At 36.2% G+C, this 23,675-nt stretch overlaps 1 protein-coding gene across 3 annotated transcripts in view; it reads right to left on the reverse strand.

Annotated features, from left to right (window-relative positions):
- The window catches only part of Edil3 (EGF like repeats and discoidin domains 3), a 434,158-nt gene that overhangs the window by 147,569 nt on the left and 262,914 nt on the right, over positions 1-23,675 (reverse strand). For all 3 annotated transcript variants that reach the window (XM_041663625.1, XM_041663624.1, XM_041663623.1), the window contains one exon: positions 9,232-9,413. In XM_041663625.1, coding sequence (XP_041519559.1) covers positions 9,232-9,413 — 182 coding nt within the window. The remainder of the gene's footprint in view (positions 1-9,231; positions 9,414-23,675) is intronic.

The following is a 23,675-nucleotide window of genomic DNA, read 5'->3' on the forward strand; positions in this document are numbered from 1 at the left end:
AGTTACATAAGGCCATAATAAAATATGAGGAATTGCCAAAGTTATCTTCAATAATTAAAGTGCAAAATGATTTTTTTGTTATATTCTGGCCTTGTAAAATATAGGACCTTCTTCTTTAAAGACGTGATGGCAGATTTAACAATAAAACATTTAAAGCCAGGTCTTGCGAGATGCAGATATTTTTACACTCCTTTTACTATTTAATTATGATTTAATTATTGAAAGCCTCCTGTTGCCGAGAAATATCTATTGAAAGTGGTTGAACATGAGTATACCAGTTTGTGTACCAATATGGGTCTTTCCAAGAGGGACAGAACATAGTCAGGCTGACCATAAGGAATCACCAAGAGATCTGAAGCAGCTAACCTGGATTTGTCAAGCCCCATTACAACTCATTGTTTTAAAATGCCTCACACCAGGGGCACTTTTTGTGTGCTGTGCCCTGCTTTCCACAATCTTGAGATGTTTAATGAACTTGCTTCTAACAATGGAAGAGATGAGACAGCACTACAGTGAAGAAAGTATCTCTTGCTTGAGAGTGAGCTTCAATCAAATCATCAGTATCAAAATGAATGTGAGGTATCTGCTCTTAGAATTCTTTGTTGCCCTCTGACCTACCAATTTTAAAACTCCAAGAGAGAGCCCTGTTTACAAAGAGATCTTCATGTGGACTTTATGTAAAGTTTGAGAACCACTGTCTCAGACAAGCAGTGAACTACTGAATGATGAATAAGCATAAGATTTTTACCTTCAAGCTCTAGGAAATTTGAACACTTCCTCACACTCACTATGCACCATGTTCACCTCCTACCCACTCCCAACCAAGAGGAATTACCAAGAGCTGTTGAAAACCATACAGCACAGAGGGTCTCCTATTTTCAAAGCTGGTCTCCTGCTCCATCGGTCTGAGTTTGAATGATAATTTTGCATCATAAACCTTTAGCAAACCCAAATGACTGAGCGGTATCTGCACACCTAACTAAAAGGATATCAACACGAGTGGTTTGAAGGTGTCAGTCATCACACAGAGTAGCTAGAGTTCTCAAGACTGTACAGCCATTTTCATGCCATGAGAAAGGCATCTGTTTCTAGGTCTGTTTTGTTAAGTCTATGTTCGGTTAGTTTTGAAAATTCAAACTCTCAGACAGAAAAGGGTTTTAAATTATTTGCTGCCATGAGAAAAACGGAGCTTTCAGAATGAGGCCAGGTGGCTTGGTACATGTTCATATTTTCAACACAAGGAGGTTTTCAGTGAGGCTCTGGGGCAGAACAAATTTGTTCAGAGTCTGCTGTGGAAATAAGGCATTCCTTCAGCCCTGTCCAAATAGTAATACCACCAGTTCCCAGAAGATAAACATGGAGAGACAGTCAAGCCGTTACTTCAGGCTCACACATTTCTCCTACTTCCCTGTATTTCTCACATGTAGGTACTTGAGGACAGGCTGCCAGGAAACTTTCTGTATTCTTGCAGAAGGCATTGAGGTGGCTGTGTTCAGCTTCTGCAAGAGGGACAGAAGTGACACCTACTCATTAAGAGCATTCCCCACAGGGGATTCTGGTAAGCCGGCTCAACAGCCTTGGCTGAGAGGATTCTGCCTCGTAATATTGAGGAGTACAGTTAGCGGCATAGATTTGTAAGCAGCTCTGGCAGATAATAGAGTTCCTCAGATCTGATTTGATCTTGGAGTGCTGTCTCCTCCAGTTCCACATGCCAGAAACAGACCTATGCATATCAGAGGATGCCTAGCTGGCTGTGTGATGAGACACCAAGAAAGAACCAGGTTAGTGGCCACACACAAAAAAAATCAAGGCAGATTCTATATCCAGAAATTCTGAATTTTGAATGTTTTTCTCATAAAAAGAGAGTTGCTCCTTCTCAGTATTCAGGTTTTCTTCATTTTAGTGTAGTTTGAAATTATGAAGGTTGTATTAGGGCATTAAAATCTCATTCTTTGTAAATCCAAAAGTCAAAATAAAAAAAATCTCCTCATGCCTAACATGTACAACAAGTAAAATGAAAAATATTATTTATTTCTGTTTAGAGTGAAATAAAATTACATAATTTTTATCCTCTCCTCCCTTCAAATCCTCTCACATACTCCACCTTGCTTCATCTCAATTTCATGGCCCGTATTTTCACATGGTATTACTACATACATATATGTCTAAGCATATATGTTTCTAAATATATCGGGCACAGTCTGCATAATGTTACTTGGTACTAGGTTGGTCATTTGGTAAAATTTGGGATTCTTGCAGAAATGGATTTAGAAAGATTGTTAAGGACAAGAGTATTAGACAATTTGGTGTGACACTGTGTCTCCTAGGGATATCAGAAGCTACACCCATAAAGTCTCACCAACATGTAGTATTTTATACAAGGAAGACTTACTAAACTATCTCATAAGAGTTTGATGGATGCTAAACTTTACTGGAAAGCAAGTCACTAGGATTCTTTATATACTGTAAACAGCAGCACAGAGGTGACTTTTATGACTTTGAGAGTAAAATTACAAATCTTGGATGTTAGGAAAACACTAGGATTTTTAATTCTGTCTCAGAACATGAATCTGATAGAGACAGGATACATTTATATAACAAGAGTATGTCTGGGTTTCTAGACTGCTGTGATGTGATTATAGTAAAAGTTTATGAAAACCTTCAAAAATCTTAACAAACCATTCTCTAAAAAAGTTTTTTATTACATTTTAGTATGTGTGTATGTATGCATGTTATGAGTGTATGTGTTTTTAGTGTGTGTGTATATATGTATGAATGTGCGTGTGCTTTTAGTGTGTTTGTGTTGTAGTGCATTTGTGCTCTTGTAGTGTCTTGTGTTCTTGTAGTGTGTGTGTGTGTGTGTGTGTGTGTGTGTGTGTGTGTGTGTAGTGTGCCTACACATAACAGAGACCGTTTATGGAAGTTAAGGACAGCTTGCTAGAGTTAGCTCTCTTCTTCTATCGTTTAGGTCCCAGGGTTCTGATTCAGGTCAGGATTGACAGAAAGAACCCTTACCGGCTGAGCTATCTAGATGACCCTGAACATTAAGGCTTTAACAGTTCAGGATTGTAACATAAATGAGGCAATAAAAAGTGTCATTTTGATGTTTGGTACACAGTGTTTAACTACCTGTCTTCTCCATAAGTGATTTACAGTAAATTATTTATGTATCCCTATTGTTGCATGTGAAAGTAGTTTGTGGCGATTGGGAAGGCAATGCTGGATTTGGCATTTTTATGAACTTAGGGTCCTCTACCTGATGTGGGATTCCCTTCTGTATGCTATGAATGTTTTATTACCATTTGGTAATAAAGAAGCTGCTTTGAGCCTATGACAACACAGAATAGAGTAAGGCATAAATTTGAAGCAGAGGTAGAGGAGAAAAGAAGGCAGAGTCAGAGAGATGCCAAGTAGCTGCCTAAAAGATAGATGACCTGGGGGCTTACTGCTAAATCACAAGCCTCATGGTAAAATAGAAAATAATAGGAATTGGTTTATTTAAAATGTAAGCGTCAGTTAATAAGAAGCCTGAGCTAATAGGCTGAGCAATATTTTAGTTAATACAGTTTCTGTTTGATTATTTCAGGTCTGTGCAGCCAGGAAACAAAAAGCAGCCTCCGTCACTTTTCTGACTCATTGTACCATAAATGCCAGCAATGGGATATCATATGTAGCTGTACAGACAGAGTCTAGATGTTTGTGGTTTGTCAGAATCCTTGAATGTTGTTGTTATGTGATTTCCATGGAAAATAGAACCTGTCTTTTATGTTTCATGTTCCCTATTCTTTCAGTATTAAGTCATATGAATCTATTAACAAATTTTTAAAATATGATGTTGTGGAAATGTATTGAAAATAAGCAAAAATCCTATCATCAGATGATTACAGTATATGAGAGAAACAGACCAAAAAGTGCTACTGTGGAAATGACCATGATGATGATACTGTTTTTGTGGAACTCTCAATTTCACTGTTAAAACAGCTTCTAAAAAAAAAAAAAAAAAAAAAAAAGGAAGGAGGGAGGGAGGGAGGGAGGGAGGAAAAAAAGGAAAGAAGGAAGAAAGAACAAGTAACCTCCCTGATGTGGGAGTGTCATATATTAATCTGTTGATTTCATTGGTTAATTAATAAAGAAACTGCTTGGCCTGATAGGTTAGAACATAGGTGGGTAGAGTAAACAGAATAGAATGCTGGGAAGAAGGGAAGTGAGCCAGATGCCATGCCCCTCCTGCCAACTTGTTATAGATGTAGCATTTCTACACTGATACTTTTTGTAGAGACATACAGTGAACATATTTAAAAAAGTCAAACTGTAAGTTATGAGTTGATTTCTGCAAATGCATGCCAACATAAATTCATCAACAAAATATGAACTTTTAAAATTCTATATAGCTATGAAGACAAAGGCAATGTATCTAATTTACATATGATTTCCTAAGAGCTCTAAACAAAGAAAGACACTAAAAGAAAGTTTGGCTTAGTTTTGAAGAAGGAAAGTGTTTCTAATAAGCCATAAATCAATTTTATTGATATTAATGCCTATAGACAAATATTTAAATAAATTATAATTAATAAAGTAACATGACATGCTCCATGTTTCTCTCAATGAAATCATGGTGTAGCAATCTGCTACCTAATAAAATTCATTCAGAGGGCTTCAATGTTAAGTAATATTTGTATACTGGGAGATGTGTTACTGTGATTGGTTTAATAAAATTCTTAAGGGTCAATAGCTAGGCAAGATAGATAGAAAGAGTAGATAATTGAGGCATAAAGGAGACCTGGTAAGAACATCAGGGAGTCAAACATACAGAATGAAACAGAGGTAAAGAAAACCACATGGCAGAGCATAGGTTAATAGAAGTGGATTAATTTGTTGTAAGAATTAGTAGAACAAGACTACGTCAAAGACCAACACTTTTTATAGTGAATAACAAGTCTCTGTTTCACTGGGAGCTTGTGGCAGATGAAAAGCTTACTACACTTGGCACTCCAATACTTTGCCTCAACCACAGGGACAGAGAAGTCATGCCAGCTGGTGCCACTGCAGTCACTGCCTGGGCCTCTCTGTCCATGGGGACTCCATAAAGTGGGCTAAGCAGCTACACAGAGCTGGGCAGTAAATGCGACTCCCCCTGGTACCTCTGACATGAGGCTAGTCTCTCAAGGAACCAAGTGGGGAGAACCAGCTTCCTGTGCCATAAGCTAGTCACACAACAAAGGGCCTAGCAGGTCAGAAAATAATGCAGGTAGTTAGTAAAGTTAGGTCAAGAATGAGAAAACCTCAGAACAGGTAGGGTATGCTTTAAAATGTGCTTAAAGGTTAAAGAAAGAAAAGAAAATAGATATACACTGTCATTAAAATAGTTTAAAATAATAGTAAAGTCTTTAAAGAGAGAGTAAAGTTATACCTCCCTCCCCCTCAAAAAGCCACATATGGAAAATACACAAGGAGTCTGCATCTGATATTGGAGTTCACTCTGTGTGCTGTCATTACCATTAATGAATAAAGAAACTGCTTTGGCCTGTTGATAGGCCAGAACTTAGGTAGGTAGGGAAGAAGGAACTGAATTCTGGGAGGAAGAAGGTGGAGTCAGAGAGATGCCATGGAGCCGCCAGAGACAGACACTGTGAATTTTACCCTGTAAGCCACTGCCACATAGTGATATATAGATTAATAGAAATGGGTTAAAATAATATAAGAGTTAGCCAATAAGAAGCTAGAGCTAATGGGCCAAGCAGTGTTTTAATTAACACAGTTCCTGTGTGATTATTTTGGGGCTAAGCTAGCCTGGCAGCTGGGATGAATAAGCAGGCCCCTTCCGTGTAACATGAATCCTCCTCTATGATGCTTTGATGACTTGGAACTTTTTAAATGATAATGAACAAAAAAGTGGCAGCTATTGAGAGATACTGGATTGTAAAAAAGTCTACTGAATTAAACCAGTTTATATATTTTAAAGACGTTTTAATTTTAAGTTTAAAATGGATGTCAGAAAATATGTTGCATTGGGGGGTTATGCCTTATTTTTTCAAAAATAGGAAACAAAAATCTATGAATTTCTTCAAAATTAATAAAGATGAGATTTAATAGGGAGAGACCTCCTGAGGATTTTGACCGAAGACTTGAGAGAGGAAACCAGGAAAAACTACAGGACAGGTGACATTTATGCTGATCCCTCTGCATAGGAACAGCTCGGAGATTGGATGAGATGGGCTAAAGTTTATTAGCTACAGAATGCTCATGACTTGTTACATGCCATCGTTCATATGGCATGGATAGTGTTTGATCATAAAGTCCAAACAGACTTATAAAGTTAGCAGGTGACTTTTATCTGCTTAAATATAAGAGTTCTCAGAAAAAAAAAAAGGACCAGACACCAGTGACGATAACTCTGGCTGGACAGGAAAGGAACCAGCATAGGATCAAACTAGGCCCTCGGGTGACAAGGTGTGGGTGACAGTTGATGGGGCAGACTGCAGGGCCACTAGCAGTAGGATTAGGATTTATCCCTACTGCTTGTACTGGCCCTTTGGAACTCATTCTCTTTGGAGGAAAGACTTGCTCATCTTAGATATAGTAGGGAGGACCTTGATCCTTCCTCAAAGCAATGTGCCTTACCCTCTCTGAGGAGTGGATGGGCGTGGGGTGGGGGTGAAAGTTGAGAGAACAGGAAGAGGGGAAGAGTGGGAACTGGGATTGGTATGTAAAACAAAGAAAGATATCTTTTTAAAAAAATAAAAGAAAAGAAATTAAAAAGAACAAAAAATAGAATGTCTTTATCACACTCCTCCCCCTCAAAACTCAGAGATTTATGCAAAAGAGGAGGCAAAAAGGATATAGGAGCTAGAGGTGGTGGAAAACTCCAAACAAAGAGAATTTCTCAGATACAATATGGCTGATACATGTATGAACTCACAGAGACTATAGCTATCACCCTTTACTAAGAACATGTTTTCAATTAATAGCTGCTGGGAGAGGAAAGATAAGTCTTCACCAACACTGAGGACATGAACCACACTCCTGGGTAGGCCTTATGCTCAGGAGTAATTGACCAATACAAAATAGGACTCCATGAGCCAGGCAGTGGTGTCACACACCTTTAATCCCAGCACTCGGGAGGCAGAGGTAGGTGAATCTCTGTGAGTTTGAGTACAGCATGGTCTACAAGAGTTAGTTCCAGGACAAACTCTAAAGCTACAGAGAAACCCTGTCTCGAAAAAGCAAAAAAAAAAAAAAAAAAAAAAGGACTCCATGTTTTTTGTGTGCTTTTTTGGTTGTTGTTATTTTCATTTGGTGTTCTTTTACTGTTATGTTTCATTTTGTTTAGAAAGGGAAAAATAAGGTGAAATTCTGTGGGTAGGGAAAGGGAGTATATGAGAGAGAAAGAAATATGACAAAAATATTCAATTATTTGTGGAGAGAGTATTTATCTCTATTTTCAAATTTTTTTTTACAAATAACGATATGACACTGGCTCAAGATTTTTTGGAAAAAAAGGGAGCTAGTTAGAAGCAAGCCTAAGTATAGGCTGAGATTTAGTAATTAATAAGATGTCTCTGTGTCATTATTTGAGAGCTGGCTGATGAGACAGAGGAAGACTCATTGTACTTTATGGCAACAGAATGAGGTACAAATTTTCTAATGACCCTAGGTCATTTTCAATCTCTCACAACAGATTTGAACACATTCTTCCAGTAACTCTCCTTGTCCTCATTTTCTAATTGATGTTTCCTAGATTCTCATGTAGCATCTTTTATTATGCTGTTTTCCAAGAATCTAGATCAGTGGAAGCTATCTTCCAAAATTGCCTTATATCAAAATTTCCTGACCCCTGTAGCTTCAACAAGAGTACTCTGATATTTGGTATGTGCTATTAATGATATGAGACACAGTGATTATATTAAGGTACCACATGAACAGAGGTATAATATTTGACAAAAATCACTTTTGATCATCTTTTCTGTCTTCCTAATATATCTAATTTATGCTTTTGCTTGAATGCCCAGGAAGCTTAAATGGATAGAATTTGAGATGTCTGCTTTACTATGATATTTCTTCTCTGGCCAAGCTCTTAATATGTCAATACATTGTTGCTTTCGCCTGTTTTAACATTAGCTAGTTGATGAGACTAAAATCCACTGTGAATCTCAGGGAATCCTGCTGAAGAAAGGTAGGAAGAAATGTAGAAGCCAAAGGGGCAAGGACACCACAATAAAATACACATAATCAACTAATCTGTGCTCATAGGAGCTCACAGAAAATGAAACTACCAAGGAACCTGCATGGAACCAGCCTGGGCCCTCTGCAAATAAGGTACAGTTGTGTAGCTTGGTCTTCTTGTGGGACTCATAACAGTGGGAGCAGGGGTGATCTCTGACTCTTCTGTTGACTTTTGGGATCCTTTTCTTATACGGAGTTGCCTTTTCTGACCTTAATATGTGGGAGAGGAGGTGCTTAGTCTTACTGCAACTTGATATACCATTAGTTTTGATAACCATGAGAGGCCTACCCTGTTCTAAATAGAAACAGAGAGGTGTAAATGTGTGTTGGGGGACTGTAAGTAGAGGAAAACTGCTTTCCAGGTGAAGAAAAAGAAAAAGAAATGAATAAAAAAATTACAAATGCTCTTGAAGAGTTATATATTTTATAATTAATTCTACAATATTATATCTACCTTTAAAGTAATTGCCTGCTTACTTTGAATATTTCTATAATGTGAAGATTGTAGCATATTTATATTGTTATACTCTTTATGCTATGAAGCTTTCCAAACCTTTTGAGAACTGATACATAGCAATGCCCCTCAGAATGTTTAAAAATTCTCTATTTATACAGTGGGATATTATCATGACCCATTGTACATTTTACATTTGTAAATGGGAAATTATTTCTAAAAAAATACATAGATGAAATTGTTTCTTTTTAGTTTCATAATTAGTTATTAAATGTTACATTGTATGAACAAACATATGCAAATGATGATAGATATCTGTTTTCAGTACAACTTAAAGCAAGGCATTCATGTCGAAGAATGCTCCCATTTTAGTATTGTTTTCACATATTCAGAGCATGCGTATCTTTCCCACATTTTCAGATTTTGCACAGTTTCATCATAAATCGAATTAGACTTTGAACATGAGAAAGAATCACACCACAATCTTCCTAATCTACTTCCATAAATGATTCTGATCATTTGGAGGAGAGCTGTGTGCCCCATCCCTCTCTTACCTGAATCCATGGCCATCGGTCATTTTCAGCAGCTGTCCAGGCATTTATGAGTCCCTTCTTATTAAGCCGAGCATAGTAGGGATACCACTTTTGGAGTCCAAAAAGAGCTCGGTGGGTGGACGAAGCTGTGATCTGCTGATTGGATATGATCCCGCCTTCGATTCCCAACGGCCCAGAGCATTCTGAAAAGAAATCATGAAAAATATGCATGTGTATCAGAAATCGTAAGGATGACACACGCTGTGGCATAGCATTTCATGAGATTAATTTGTACCATGTACCGTTTCAGCCCTACCCACGGGGATCTGTTACTCATTACTGTTACGTTTGCAAATAGTGACTGCTCCTTGTATTTGAAAGTGGCTTCTCAGAATGCAGGTTCTTTATTGTGATTTAGATATGTGAAGATGTATCATCTTAAATTGAGAGCTCTATCAGAAAAGCTACTTATTTTAAAAGGCCTATGTTCTAACCTATCTCACATTCCATCTTGTCAAAGCTTAGTCATACTCGAGAGTCTTTAGTCCTTAAATATTAGTTGGTGATTTTTTCTTGACAAGAGTATATATGAATTTTGAATCAAAATTATTGTGATGCTACTGATTTTAACTTTTATGAACTTTCAAACGTCAATTTTTATATTAAATCAGTAATACTTTCATAAAATCTCAATATATGATTTGTTGAAATTTATATAATAGTTACCTATGTCATGTAAATTACAGAAACAATATATTCCAATACTTCTACTAAAAGAACACATAGCTATGAACCAACAAGCTTGACATTTTCCTACTTATAGTATGTAAAGAACTTAAATTGTTATTTAAAAGAATTTATTGAAAATGTACAATTCTGCATGTTTAGTTTGTGCATTTAAAATGTGAATATCTAGCAATTTTATACAAATGTGCAACCTGAAACCTTAAACATTCTTAATAAAAAAATAAATTGCTAAGGTTAAAGTATGCATTAAGACCATATGTTCTTATATACTAAATGTATTTATTTCTTAAAATTAGCAGTGAAGTTAAAGTCATATAGTTTTGTTTCAAATATACATTATGTAGTTCAAAACACTTCATTTATTTTAAATTTAGTGTTAAAGGTTTTTAAACTAGTAAAATAATACAGTAAAAATTAGTATTTGACTTTAAAATTTCATTAACATTTCATATGTTGAATTTTTTAGTGCAGATTTGGGTAATCAATAATAATTCTATTATGATATCTATTATAATATGCTATGTGAATTCCTGAACCTGTGAATAGAGAACATTGCCCTTATTTATAGTGTCAATTCCTATTAATCATCTTGATTGGTGATTACTATCAAGATTACTTTAGGTTTTAACTAATTTAATTACTTTATTAATTAAGTTTAATTAAATTTAATAATTTTGTTTCTTATTGGTCACTGTTTTCACTGACATCAACATGCTTCTCTTTTCTAATACATGCTCAGTGGATTAAACAGCTCATTGAAAATTACCAACACTTGAGTGGCTTTAAAACTTTAAAGATGGAAATATAAAATATAGATAAGTAATTATTTCATCAGATTACTTAAGGAAAGATGAGGTCAACATAGGAAAATCTCTTCTTTGCAATTCTCTTGAACTGTTATATCTAGACAATGTTCTCTTTCTCAGCATGGGTTTGACTTGCTTTTGCTTTCTTAAAGAACTCTTCATCTCATTTTGAAGTCATTCAAATTAAAAGTTACAGTTCTAGGAACTGCATAATAAACAAATTCTCAAAATTTTAAACACTTAACATGAAAACATAGAATGCTGATTCTTCGGGCTCTTGCTTTCTTCCACATTTTCAACTTCAAGAGCCGTGCAAACTTCATAAGAAGCTATGAAACTTTCATGATTACTCTTGGTTAAACTATAAAAACCACAGAAGCCTAACTTTTTGATGAATAACACCATTTTTTGGCTGTATTTCTTTGTGTAAGGTTGAGGACCCATGGGGTGGAGATTGTAACTATGTTTTCAAGAATTTGAACTTACATTTGTCTGTGTAGCTTTAATTAATAAAAAGAGAGGCTATGCACTTAGAAGAGAACAAGGAGGGGTATATGGAAAGTTTGGATGGAGGAAAAAAATGGGAAATGATGTAATTTTATTACCTCTCAATAAATAAAAAAGTAATTTAAAAAGACTATCACCATTAAAAGAGTTTCATTAAAAGTGTCTGCTGTTTGTGTAATGTTTGGATACAATGTTTCTGGAAACAGAGAGACTGTTGACTGCAGACTCTTTAGTTTAGACCACTAAATAGATTGAGAGTCCTGCAGGAGCCTAGCTTGATCAATTTGATTTTTAGGAAGAATGGAATCGCATTTAGGGATGTATATCTAAGTACCTTATGTTATAGAGGATATTGTTTCCAGCACTTTGAGAAGGGACTACATTTTCAACTACACTGTTCAATAGATCCTTGTAGTTGTTAACCTTAAACTATCCATTTCCCTTATTAAGGAACACATCAGCAAATATTGGCTATGAACATTTGCATTGTCATAAGCCGAATACAAATGGATGATTTTCACTTTGTTGCCTATATTTTTTTGGTTCATTTTGCAGCCAACTGTATGAGGGAGTTCAACTACTGTAAGGTTTTAGCCCACAAGCTGTGAGGGCCTTTTAGATGTGTGCCAAGGTAATCAAAGAAATTCTCCTCATTGTATGAAACTCTCATTTAAGCTTCATAAAACACAGGTTTGAAGATCCATGAACTCTGTGCTATCAATTAGTCAGTACAGTCTCTACTAGGAACTGGCATAGGTAGTGGAATTACTTCTCCATATTTTGGACACTCAAAGATTGCAAATTGAAGGCAAATTTCTGTTTAAATATCTTCAATAGTATCTTCTATCATAATTTTTAAGTAATATCATGGAAACTACGGTCATTCTGAAATTCACCTGTGAAATTTTATGTGTTTCTAAGCTTCAGTATCACCTTGCTTGCATAGACAAATGAGTGGAAGAATAGAGGTTATGGTAGCAAAAAACTCTTCCGGGGTGGAGAATACAGAATATAGAACGGTTGTGCTGGTGTACCATGAAGAAAGCTGGAGGTCTTATTCCTGTACCACATAAGTCCCATGTGATGATGCGTTCATGTGAACCAATATAGGGAGATAGAGAAATAATGATAAAAGTCAAGGTTTTTGTCAAGCTGCAAGTAAATTCCAGGTCATTCTGACCTGTATACGATCCTGTCTCATACAACCAAACAAAACATGAAAACCATTTCTTTTTTTCACTAAAAATGCCCTGCAATAGGCAGATGAAGATAAAAGTTGATGGGGCACTGAGCATTGGGAAGCATGGGATCTCTAGATGATGCTGCAGAGTCCACGGTGATTTACACCTTTTTTATTAGCTGAGTGATTCAGACTATCTATCTATCTATCTATCTATCTATCTATCTATCTATCTATCTATCTATCTACATCATGTGCTATAAGACTCCCAACCTATACCAAGCTCTCATTAATTAAACAGGGTCATTCATTTAACAATAAATTGAAAAAAAGTGCTCACATATTATATTTATAGAGGATGTGTGTCTATTAAGTACTTCAAATGAGGAACTTTATTTTTATGTTGTCCAGTTTACAGGCATTGCTTTTACCAGTGCTCAAGTCCATCTTGCTGGTTTTCTTCAAACAATCTTTTATAACATTTGCATGTTTACTGTTTCAATTACATATATCAGATAAGTTCAGCACTGTAAACTCAATTGTGAGGGATTGGTCAATGAAGCCTGAATGCAAGAAACAACATCTTATCTTCTACATGCTAATTGTCTATGATTATGTTTTCTTTAGGTTTTAAGCTTATATTTTATTTTATGTGCATAGTGTTTTGCCTTTGTGTATATCTGTGGATCATGTAAACCTGGTGCCTACAGAAGTCAGAAGAGGACATCAAATCACCTGAAAAAGGAGTTAGATAGTTTTGAGCTACCATATAGGTACTGGGAATACAAGTTGAGTTCTTTTTAAGAAAAGCCTATGCCATTAATTAATTAATTAATTAATTAATTAATTTTTGGCAGGGTTTCTCCTCAGGGTTTCTCTGTGTAGCCCTGGCTGTCCTGCAACTTGTTCTGTAGACCAGGCTGGTCTCGAACTCACAGAAATTCACCTGCCTCTATCTCCAGTTAGAGCTGGGATTAAGGGCTTGTACCACCACTGCTTAGTTCAGCCTGTGTTCTTAATCTCTGAACTGTCTCTCTAACCCCTATGCTATTTAATAGGGGTTGTGATGATACATGATTTATCAGTTGTGAGGGCACTAAAAGTAAGGTGTGATTATTATTTTTTTATTGTAAATAAAGAACATGGCTCTGTGAAGTCACTTGAAATTTCCTTTAACTGGACCCCAGTTGAAGTGACTCAGATTCAGGCCTTTTAGCCATTTTATTTTAAGCAGCACTAGATCTATTTCACATCTATAACTTTAGATGCACAATGCCTTCAACACTGCAAGCACTCAATAAATAAATGCTGAACATAGCTACCGAAGCATTGTTTGTTAAATAGCAAACCAATGAATAAATTCTAACTATATGTTTATCTCACCTGGACACATCGTCACAAGAGCAGCTTCTCTCAATAATCATGAGAATCACAAACAAATGATGTCATTGTCATGAAAGGTTCAGAATCTAATTTTGTTCAGCCTGTGCTATATTCTTCCTCATTGCCCTATTAAATCCAACAGTTTAATAATATAGAAAGATGTTATAATACAAATGCAAATGTCTATAGAACTAAGATTAAGTGACCTTAAGCATTTCATAGTAGGATGCTTAAAATAAATATATTATGGGGGTGCATTGCCATCACTATTAGTAAATGAAAGAAGAAATGTGCACGAATAATTGATTAGTCCATGTAATGAGAACTATGTGTTTGAAAATCACATCTCCCTAAATATTCACACTTGATTTTTAGTGTAATACATTAAAGAAGAAAAAAGATACCACACTATTTCATTACTGAGGACAAGGAAATGCATGTTAACACTATAAAAATGGATGTGCGATGGGGAGTGTCTCTTCAAAGATTGAGTATATTTCTTCTGCAGGTGCATTATTTGGGGAACTCTATTTCCCTGAGTAGAGTATACAAGGGAATATGAAGAATATTTCTAGGACCTTCGAAATACGAAGGTGCTCACAAACTGAGATGTATTGGAATAGTAAGTGGAAGAGAATGACAGCAAGGTACAGAAGAGAATGAGTTTCAGAAGTACCCGGGACTCCTGTGTGCTGGTCTTCCCCAGGACTCTAAAGTGTTCACTGGAGGCTGCCCTTGGCCCGAACACTGCTTATTTAATATGGATAGCTAGAATGGTTGGTTTTAATGTCAACTTCCCACATATTAGTGTCATCTGAGCATAGAACCTCATGAGGAACTGTTCTGATTGCCATAATTGATGCACAAAGATCCCCTCCAAATGTAGTTAGCACCTTCTGGTGGCAGCCAGATTATAAAGGGAGCTGGAAAGAGGATTGTTATTCACCTCTTGCTCACTTGGCCTTTCCTCTGGCTGCCGAGTTGATTTACCTTGATGCCTCTGATGCTGATATAGATTCCTTCTCTAATATATATCAAGAATTTCAGGTTTCTATTGACAACAAGGAACTGGCAGTTCTCCAGGAGCCTCCATATTTGCAACACAAGATTGGGACAGCTAAGGCACCCAGTCTCATAAATTGAGGTGTATTCTCAGCCTCTCAAGTATAAGGCAATTGTTACTATTTTGAATGAGCTGATTTACAAATTACACACACTGTACATAAATACACACAACCACACACACATTCCATTCATTCCATCAGTTTAGTTCCTTTAGAGAAACCTGAAAAAAATTATCACAGACAAATTCAAGTTTGATTCATTAACTGAACTCTTGTTATGTGCTTATCTGCTAAAAATGCATCTACCCTCTATTAATTTGAACAGTTTTTAATCATACATATACATTTAAAGTCTGCTACAAGCTAGGCACTTTCCTATGTAGTGTTCATACAAGGGAATGAAAAAACCGCAAAATAACTTTGTTCTCAAAGAATTAATATTTTTCTGCAGACATGAACTATAAACAAATAAATAACTAGTAAAGAGCATAGCCTGGAAGTCCTATGAAGAAAAAATAAGAGCTGTGAATCCCATTGACAGTGAGTTATATGATCAGAGGTGGATTTTCTGAAAGGTAATTCTAAATGCAATTGATGGAGAGAGAAGGAAGTGCAAGCCATTAAGGTGTCTTTACAATCATGTTCTCCTGGAGGATTTGGCTCCAGAGTGGAGAGGAGATAAAAAGTAGCACTTTATGTTATGTATAATGGATTGTGCTGAATGCACAGAATTGTTGGGAGAGGAAATCGTAACCCAATCTGGGTTTAACAAAGGAATTCCGGAAGAGAATAGGAGCTAATATAGAAGTGAATGGAAGGAGGTAGGTTGACATGATGGGGGAGTAGAAAGAGTTTAGTGTCACTAGACCAGCATACATTTGCAGAGTGCGGTGATGAGCTGGTGGGGTAAAATATATACAGTACAAGTTTCTGATGAAGAGCTTGATTATATCTCTGGTAGTGTCTTTGAAATATTCTAATAATGACTACATTCTCATTTAATGTGGATTATTTCACTTTACCATTAAAGATACATTTATTACAGAGAACAGAATTATAGAAATACTATACAAATAGTAATAGTAATTGTCCCAGTGAAATAAAGAATGTATATCTTAAAGAAAGTTAGCAAAGAGGAAGAGTTAAGAAATCTTCAAAAGCAGGTTTAGTAGAAGTGGTGAATGATTTGCAGTAGACTGGAGTAGGGAAACAAGATATCTGACTCTCAAAGGTCAAAATAGCAAAACAAATTGATAGCAACACATGTTGTCTTTCACATTCAAAATCATTAAACCCAATTTCTCTAGAGGAATTTACCACAGCTCATTATTGCTGCTGGATTGAACACTGAAGAACACTTTTTTTTTTTCACCTGCATAACCCACTGACTTCAATTGCCCACTCTCCATTACCAGAGCTGCAGGGACAGAATTGAAGGGGAAAACCTGCTTTGGCACTCAATTAAAACCCTGAACTACCCATTTTTATTGTGTCTGCATGTCCATTGCCAACAGGAGTGAGTGGGGCTTTGTAAGCAGGGATTATATCTCATTGTATCTAACAATAAACTTCATTTAGCATGGTTTTTAAAAATTTATTTATTTTTTTCAAAATCTATCTTTTCTCATTTTACATACCAATCCCAGTTCCCACACCCTCTCCTCATCCCACTCCCCTTCTGCCTTACATGACCACCCCATCCTCCATCCACTCCTCAGAGAGGATAAGGCTTTTAAAATGGGAAGCGGTTGTGGGGACGAGGCAGAAATCCTTAATAAATAAATAAATTTAAAAAAAAATAAAAAAAGAGAAGATACTGATTTGTAAAAATAAAGACTGAGGTAAAGTAACAGGATACATTCTAAAAGTCATGGCAAAGTTTTATTCATGTAATTCATTTAAAATGAAATCATTTTCATTGATATTTTCCAAAGAGTTCAGAGGCCTTCTCTAAACTTTCTTTATATCTTCATTAAGAAGGAGGACTTCAATGGGACAAATAATGGGAGCATTTTTTCAATAGGCTACTGCACAGCTTTTCCTAGGCTGTATGGAATACCCTGTCAGTACCTCTATTGTAGGTGCAGTGCCACTGTGATCAGTGCCCAGCTCTGTAGCTGAATGCAGACTGCAGCAGTATAAACAGTAGTCTATGTTTGCTGGTGGTGAGGTTCTCTCCTTATCCTGTGCTTGCTTTTGTCAGATAATGCAATGTGCTTAAATTAATGAGCTCATTCACCAGTGAAGACTCCCTGTTCTCAGGCATCATTTACATAACCACTTAAAAGAACTACGCTCCTGGTTGTCGGAATGGACTGGAAATGCCTCCTGACCCGGAGGCCTATGTTCAGATTACTATTGAGCAACAGAATGATGTCACCTGGCAGGTTGAAGCCAGAGCAGCTGGGCCAGCTGGGGCTAAGCCTCAAGTGCCATTTCCAGAGTGCTGTCCAAATGTGAGGAGAATAGCTTCAGAGCGAAGCTGTTCTCTGGAGTGTGCAAAGAGTTGCATCTACATTTTATTGATCCTGCAGCTGACAAGTAAAGATATCTTACATCTTGCTTCTCAGTGTGCTGATTAAGCCCTTTAAATAAGCGAGAAGTACGGCTGGATTGTATCAGGAGTGTACTGCTTTTCTTTGCTCTACTGCAATATTCAGACAACTCTGGTATGAAAGGATTTCAAATTAAAGCCGCGCAAGAGAGAAATCTCTTTCAAACACCTCCAAACCTCTCTTCCTCCAAGCACCTCATCTTCTCTGCTGTGCTTAGCATGGCATAGGAATTGTGCTGCGCAGGAGGACTGGCGAAGAGATTACTGCTGAGCTCTACTTCTGCAGAAATTAACGCTGATTCAAAGGGAAGCGTCCCGCTGAGCCATTTGTACCAGAGATTTTATTTATCCCTAGTATTTGTTTTATTTTACTTGTCTTGAGACCTGGCCTTAAATCGGTAAGAAGGCATCAAGATTTTTTCTTCCACTGTGGCCAGAGGTCTAAAAAAAGCTCAGACATTGTATTTTCTGATGCCACTTGAGAGCTAATTCTCCAAGCCTTTGATCTGAGTTCCCTTAAGGTTATCGTTTTCCAGATTTTAGGAAGAAGTGTCAGCAGAAAGAGGGCAAGAAATGGAGAAAAGACAGGAAGTTAGCAGAAGACTGAGGTCAGGGAAAGAGCATGAACACTTTGTTCGGCTGCAGGAGCGGAGATGAAAAGGATCTCCCTGGAGACAGAGTGAGCATGTGAAGAGGTCAAGACAAAAGTAGCCTTTCCTGCACCCAGGATTCATCGATACCAAGGGAGCGTTCCTGTTCGCCTCCAACTGAAAATGCTCAGAGGGGTCATCTTCAAAGGAGCTAAAGGAGAATGTCTGTTTTGCAACTTTTGCTTCCCTCCACACCCAAGAACTTCTTCGCACCAGTATATAAGCCACAGAGACACACTTGGACAACTCATAACCTTACCATTAAAACTTCTTTAAAAAGTATGCTTATTGGATTGCACGTACTATTTGAATTTCTTTGTATCAGATGGACTGCTTAGTTCAGATATGTTTTTTTTTTTTCATGATCACGAATGCTGCGGTTCTATGATATGGGGCATTAGGAGTTATTCCTCCTATTCCATTAGGAATTGTGCTTTACTATTTTCCCATATTGGAAAGACCAGGAAATACCCTGATTAAATGCTGGGAAAACAAATATATAAAACTTCTCAAAAGTGAAAGCCATGCCTCTCTGTGATTCATGCTTCCTGAACACTTAGCACATGTCTTACAAATTTGCAGCTCTTGGTTTTGAACGCTAAAGTAGAACTACCATAACATTTGGAGTTATAATTCCCTCTCTTTTGAACTGGAATAATCTTCTGAATACAGATATTGCCACTCAATGTATTGAGTGGTAGCCAAACCTTTAAAAAGAATATTCTCCTTTTTTGGGGGGGGGCATGAGAACGTATAAGAATCAACTCTTGGAGGTAGAGGAAATATCAATTTTAAATGAAAGCTGCATACTATATGGATTTCGTTATCAGCTATCTAGCTTCTTTCTCTGTGAAGTGAAAATACGCTTTTCTCACCTGCCTTATCTCAAGTCAATTATGATATATTATTAGCTTTGATTAATTGGTCTAACTCAGGAAAAAGTTAAGCCTATGAATAAATCAAATTATAGCAGGAAATTATACCTTAATATCCCCCAAAGCTAAATTGCATGTGTATTTATGAGACATGCTGGTTGTTACTTAAGTAGAAAAGTCCTTGCTTCCTAATATTCAAAGGATGATATTCTTACTGTGGTAATCTAAAGATAATAAACCCACCACAGTAAAGTGTGCTCCAGGAAGACAATGGAGAGTGTGCTTTGGTTTGCTTATGCTGCATTTTTTTTTTAAAGCAGAAGTGCTCTTTGGGTTTTTCAGGTGCTAAAATCAAGCATACAGCCAGGCAAGGTTTCAGTAACTTGTACTCAGTATACCATTCAGAGTGCACTATGTATCTTTCTCTATTTATGAAAGTCAAACAAGAGTCATAATAGTCAAAATCCTGCAGTAAGAAAATCAATGATGTGTATATGTGTGTATGCATATATGTATATCTATCTGTATAGACATATACATATATACAGATAAATAGATATAAAATCACTTCCTTCCAAAGCATATATCTACACAGTCTAAAGTCAACAGTGGCTATAGGTACAAAATAAAATGCTAAAGAAGGAATTAGTTGTTGGACAGCATCAGTGCTGGATGAAAATATTCAACCCATGGTTAAGACACATCTCCACACTTTTAATTTAATTATATATTTTAAATTATTTTCTTAGATACAAATTAGGACAAGTGTTCTCATTGAAACTTGGTTTTGTAACAATATTATTTGCAAAGTATACAACGATCTTTATTTCTGAGATAAAGCATAGTCCCCATTGTAATTAGCAGTTCTACCGCCCCTGTGCAGTATTTTTATACTCTCCTTCATGCTAGATATTATCTCAGGCACATGTGATGTCTCATTGTTCTGAAGGTCAAATGATATACAAGAGGTCAAGCAAGCTATTGCAGATAGCACTGTGCAGCATGAGATTTCAGACCAGACTGTGTTCTAAAAACACCCACAATGGTTTGAAAATGTGAAGATAATGATCCATTCATTTGTATTCTAGAAACATCTATTTCCTATATTCTATCCAAAAATGTAAAGGAATGTGTTATTAATTTGGAAGAGAAATGATTGTTAACAATACAGTCCAGAGAATGATTTGGGCTGCTTCTGCTGACTAGAAGGATGATGCTCTTTTGTCTTCACCATTGGAGATTCCACCCAAGGCCTCTGCAAGGGAGGCAGATGGAAAGACTGAAAACTACAAGCTTCTTTCAAATGTAGTCTCTGTATTTAGAGTCTCAATTGTACTATTTGTGTCTCTCATATTTGAGCACATACACACACACACACATATATACATACATGCATGCATACACACCTACATACATGTATACATACATGCACTTTCATCACGCAGCTGAGACAGAAGATGAATATTTTTATATAAGCCATCCACAAATTGAGCATTCCCATAGAAGACAGTACCAATAGGTTTTGCATATTGAATTTACAATGGATTCCGTAGTCCTGAAGGGGATAATTCATTGAGGAATTTTGAGCATAATAAATGTTAAGATACTAAAACAGAGAACACTTGTTTTATGAGAAGAATATTCTCCGGGAATTTAATAGAGTACTTTTATTATGAATTTTTAAAGGTGAGGCTAGCCTCTCATACATTATCTCTCACTCAGCAGAGACTCACACCAGAACTGTTTTACAGTGTGCTGAACAGAGAAGAGCCTGGAGAAATAGAAAGTCCGACTCTGCTTCCTTTCAAGTTTATCATTTGAAATAATAAAGAAAACCCCGATGTTATATGGTGTCCAGGTAAAACCCTCTTTGAACACTAATTATTGGAATGAGAAACTGCTAAAGCTTGTGACTCCCTTGCTGAGGTTTTAAATACAAATTTAAATCTTTAGCTGCTCAAATGAAATTGATCATTAGATATATTAGATATATTTAAAAAGTGCATATAGAATAAGTAGATATTTTCTGTACATTGCAGCATAATACATTATTGATCTATAATTCAATTTGATGAATACACATAAAAATGTTTTCATGCTCATATAAAGGTATATTCCATATATATGTAATCAATTTAAAGGAAATTAAATGATTATACTAAAACACATATGTTTTCTTTTTTCTGTTAACTTCATATTTTTGTTTGCTTTGTTTTTTGAGAAATGTTTTACCAGACCAGCTTACAACTCCAGATCCTTTGACCTCAGTTTCTGAAATTATAGGCATAAACCATCCCTTGCTTTACATCTTTAAAGCAAAAGAAATCTATGTCTATTTCACTGTGGAATTGCAGAAAAGAAGGTCCTATCTATAGCTTGCATCTTGAAAATGTCAGCTAGCCACACTTATAATATGCTTACTAATATCATAAACCAGGAATTGGTAGGGTCATCAACATGCAAACATATCATAATTCATCCAAAATGCAACAAGAATCATTTTGACTTCTGGAAATACATGAACAAAGAAAAGGTGACTTGCTTTTCTTAGAAAGGTTTTTTTTTTTTAAAGTAAAATGTCCCCCAAAAGGTAAACAGTTATCTCACTCAGTCATCATAAGTCATAGTCACTATTTTCATTATAAAAAAGATAAATAGTATGTGGAATACAGAGAGAAAGGGAAACAAAGAAACAAGTGGTATTTTAGGAAGCAAATATAGCATTAGCTCAATAGTTTCTTTAATTTCCCAACTCCTCTATAACTACAGGAAAGATAAACTCTGCAAATTTAAAACTGTGCTGACAGGACTGAACTAAAATATCCTTGGAAACAGTACTGTGAAATTTGTCACATCAGCCAGGTGTAGCGGGGCACGCCTTTAATCCTAGCAGCAGGAAGGCAAAGACAAGTGGATCTCTGTGAATTTGAGTCCAGCCTGTCTACATAGTGAGTTCCAGGACAACCAAAGCTACACAGTGAGACCCTGCCTCAAAAAATGGAAAATAAAAAAAATAAGTTACTGTTTTAGTTAAACAAAAACTGCAAAGTAAATAAACATTAAACACTCATTTTGACTTTAGAGATTTTGCAGTACATAACTGTAACATAAAGTACTTTATTTTAGGAAAAGAAAACCAAAGTAACAATTAAATATAAATTAATTAATGATCATTTATAAGAGTGTAAAGCACCTCACTGACTTTTTGGCAAATTCTCTACTGCTAATTGTCCTGCTCTGCAATTCTAGCTGAGAGCATGAAGGGGACCTCATTTTAAGAATGTGTACACTAATCAGGGCTTTTGCATAAAGCATGTGACCAGTTTCTCTTCAGGTGTCAGGGAGGCTTGGGTTTGAACTCCTACAGCACATTTACCAATGATGCTACCTTGGGGAATTTACTTAACCTTTGAAAGTTCTGGAAAGCACTTTAGAAGTCCTAGGTCCAGGACACATCTCATAACAATTGATTCAGAATGGCATGGCGTAGGAGTCTGGTGTCTTTATTTTTAAAACATCTATAGAATATCAATACACCTCAAAGTATGAGCATTAGGGATCAATCACCTATGTATCAGAGAGGATATCACTCGTTTACACACTTGTTCGGAAGGACAGGAGTGGGTACTGAACTAGAACCTACTAAGCCTATTGCAGTCAGCATGCCTTCATAATATTGTAGTGTTGTTTTACTGCAGTTAAAGAGATCTGATATAAAATGAATGGATGGATGAAACTGACTTTAATGTAAATAACTAGAGACCTATGGTTTAAACATATGCCACAAATTCAGACAGATTTAACTCCATCCATCTCTTCTAAGAGAAATAAAAATGGAGAACAAAACTGACTAATATTCCCATGAAAATGTTCACTAATAGAAATTATAAATACACACATATGCACATCCATTAATCATACAGTTATGGAAAGTGATTCAGAGCATCATGTCACTTGTCATCTCCTTAATACCATATCCATCATCAGATATTTTTGTCACTAAAGCATTCAACTTGTCAGATAAAGCTCTTTGCCTGGGGGAAATATAAACCATGCCTTCTGTAATGAATGAAAATGAAATGAATCCCTGCAGTATATTGCCAGCCTCGCTGGAAATAAAAATAACTAATTAAATAACCTCCTTTTAAAATAGGTCTGTGTCTGGCAGGCGCTTTTCTCCGTAGTGGTAGAAAATAGGGGTCTCTTATAGAAGAGCCTCGTATTAACATTGTGGCAAATCAGATTACAGCTTGAAAAGGCATATATGATGGGTATTTTCCATCCAATTTAATATCTGAACAATGCTACAGTTACAGTGAATGAAGATGCTGTTTTAGCTGTTGGCAGTTTTGTTGATGTAGTCAAAGGCATATCAGAACGTAAAGTATCTGGCCTTCCTATTGATCTGAACCCCTGCTTCCCTCCTTGGCAACACCCTTTCTGCCCCAGCGTGGCACATGTATTAGCAAACAATATGAATGTTGCTTTTATTTATTATTCTGATTTCCAAGGTCACATACAGGATATATTGAAATAACATCATAAAATTGGTATATTTAAATGTGACCTTGACTGGAAGGCAGAGACTTCTTTTCAGAGAAGTATCTGTCAATAGAAAACAACAATAACAACAACAAAAAGCAGTTAACCACCTAAAACTAAAATAATATTTTTTTATTACTTCAGTTTTTGAGATTGC

This window comes from Microtus oregoni, unplaced genomic scaffold (assembly GCF_018167655.1).
Source record: "Microtus oregoni isolate MIOR12 unplaced genomic scaffold, Mior012 000014F_ref0000157, whole genome shotgun sequence".
NCBI lineage: Eukaryota > Metazoa > Chordata > Mammalia > Rodentia > Cricetidae > Microtus > Microtus oregoni.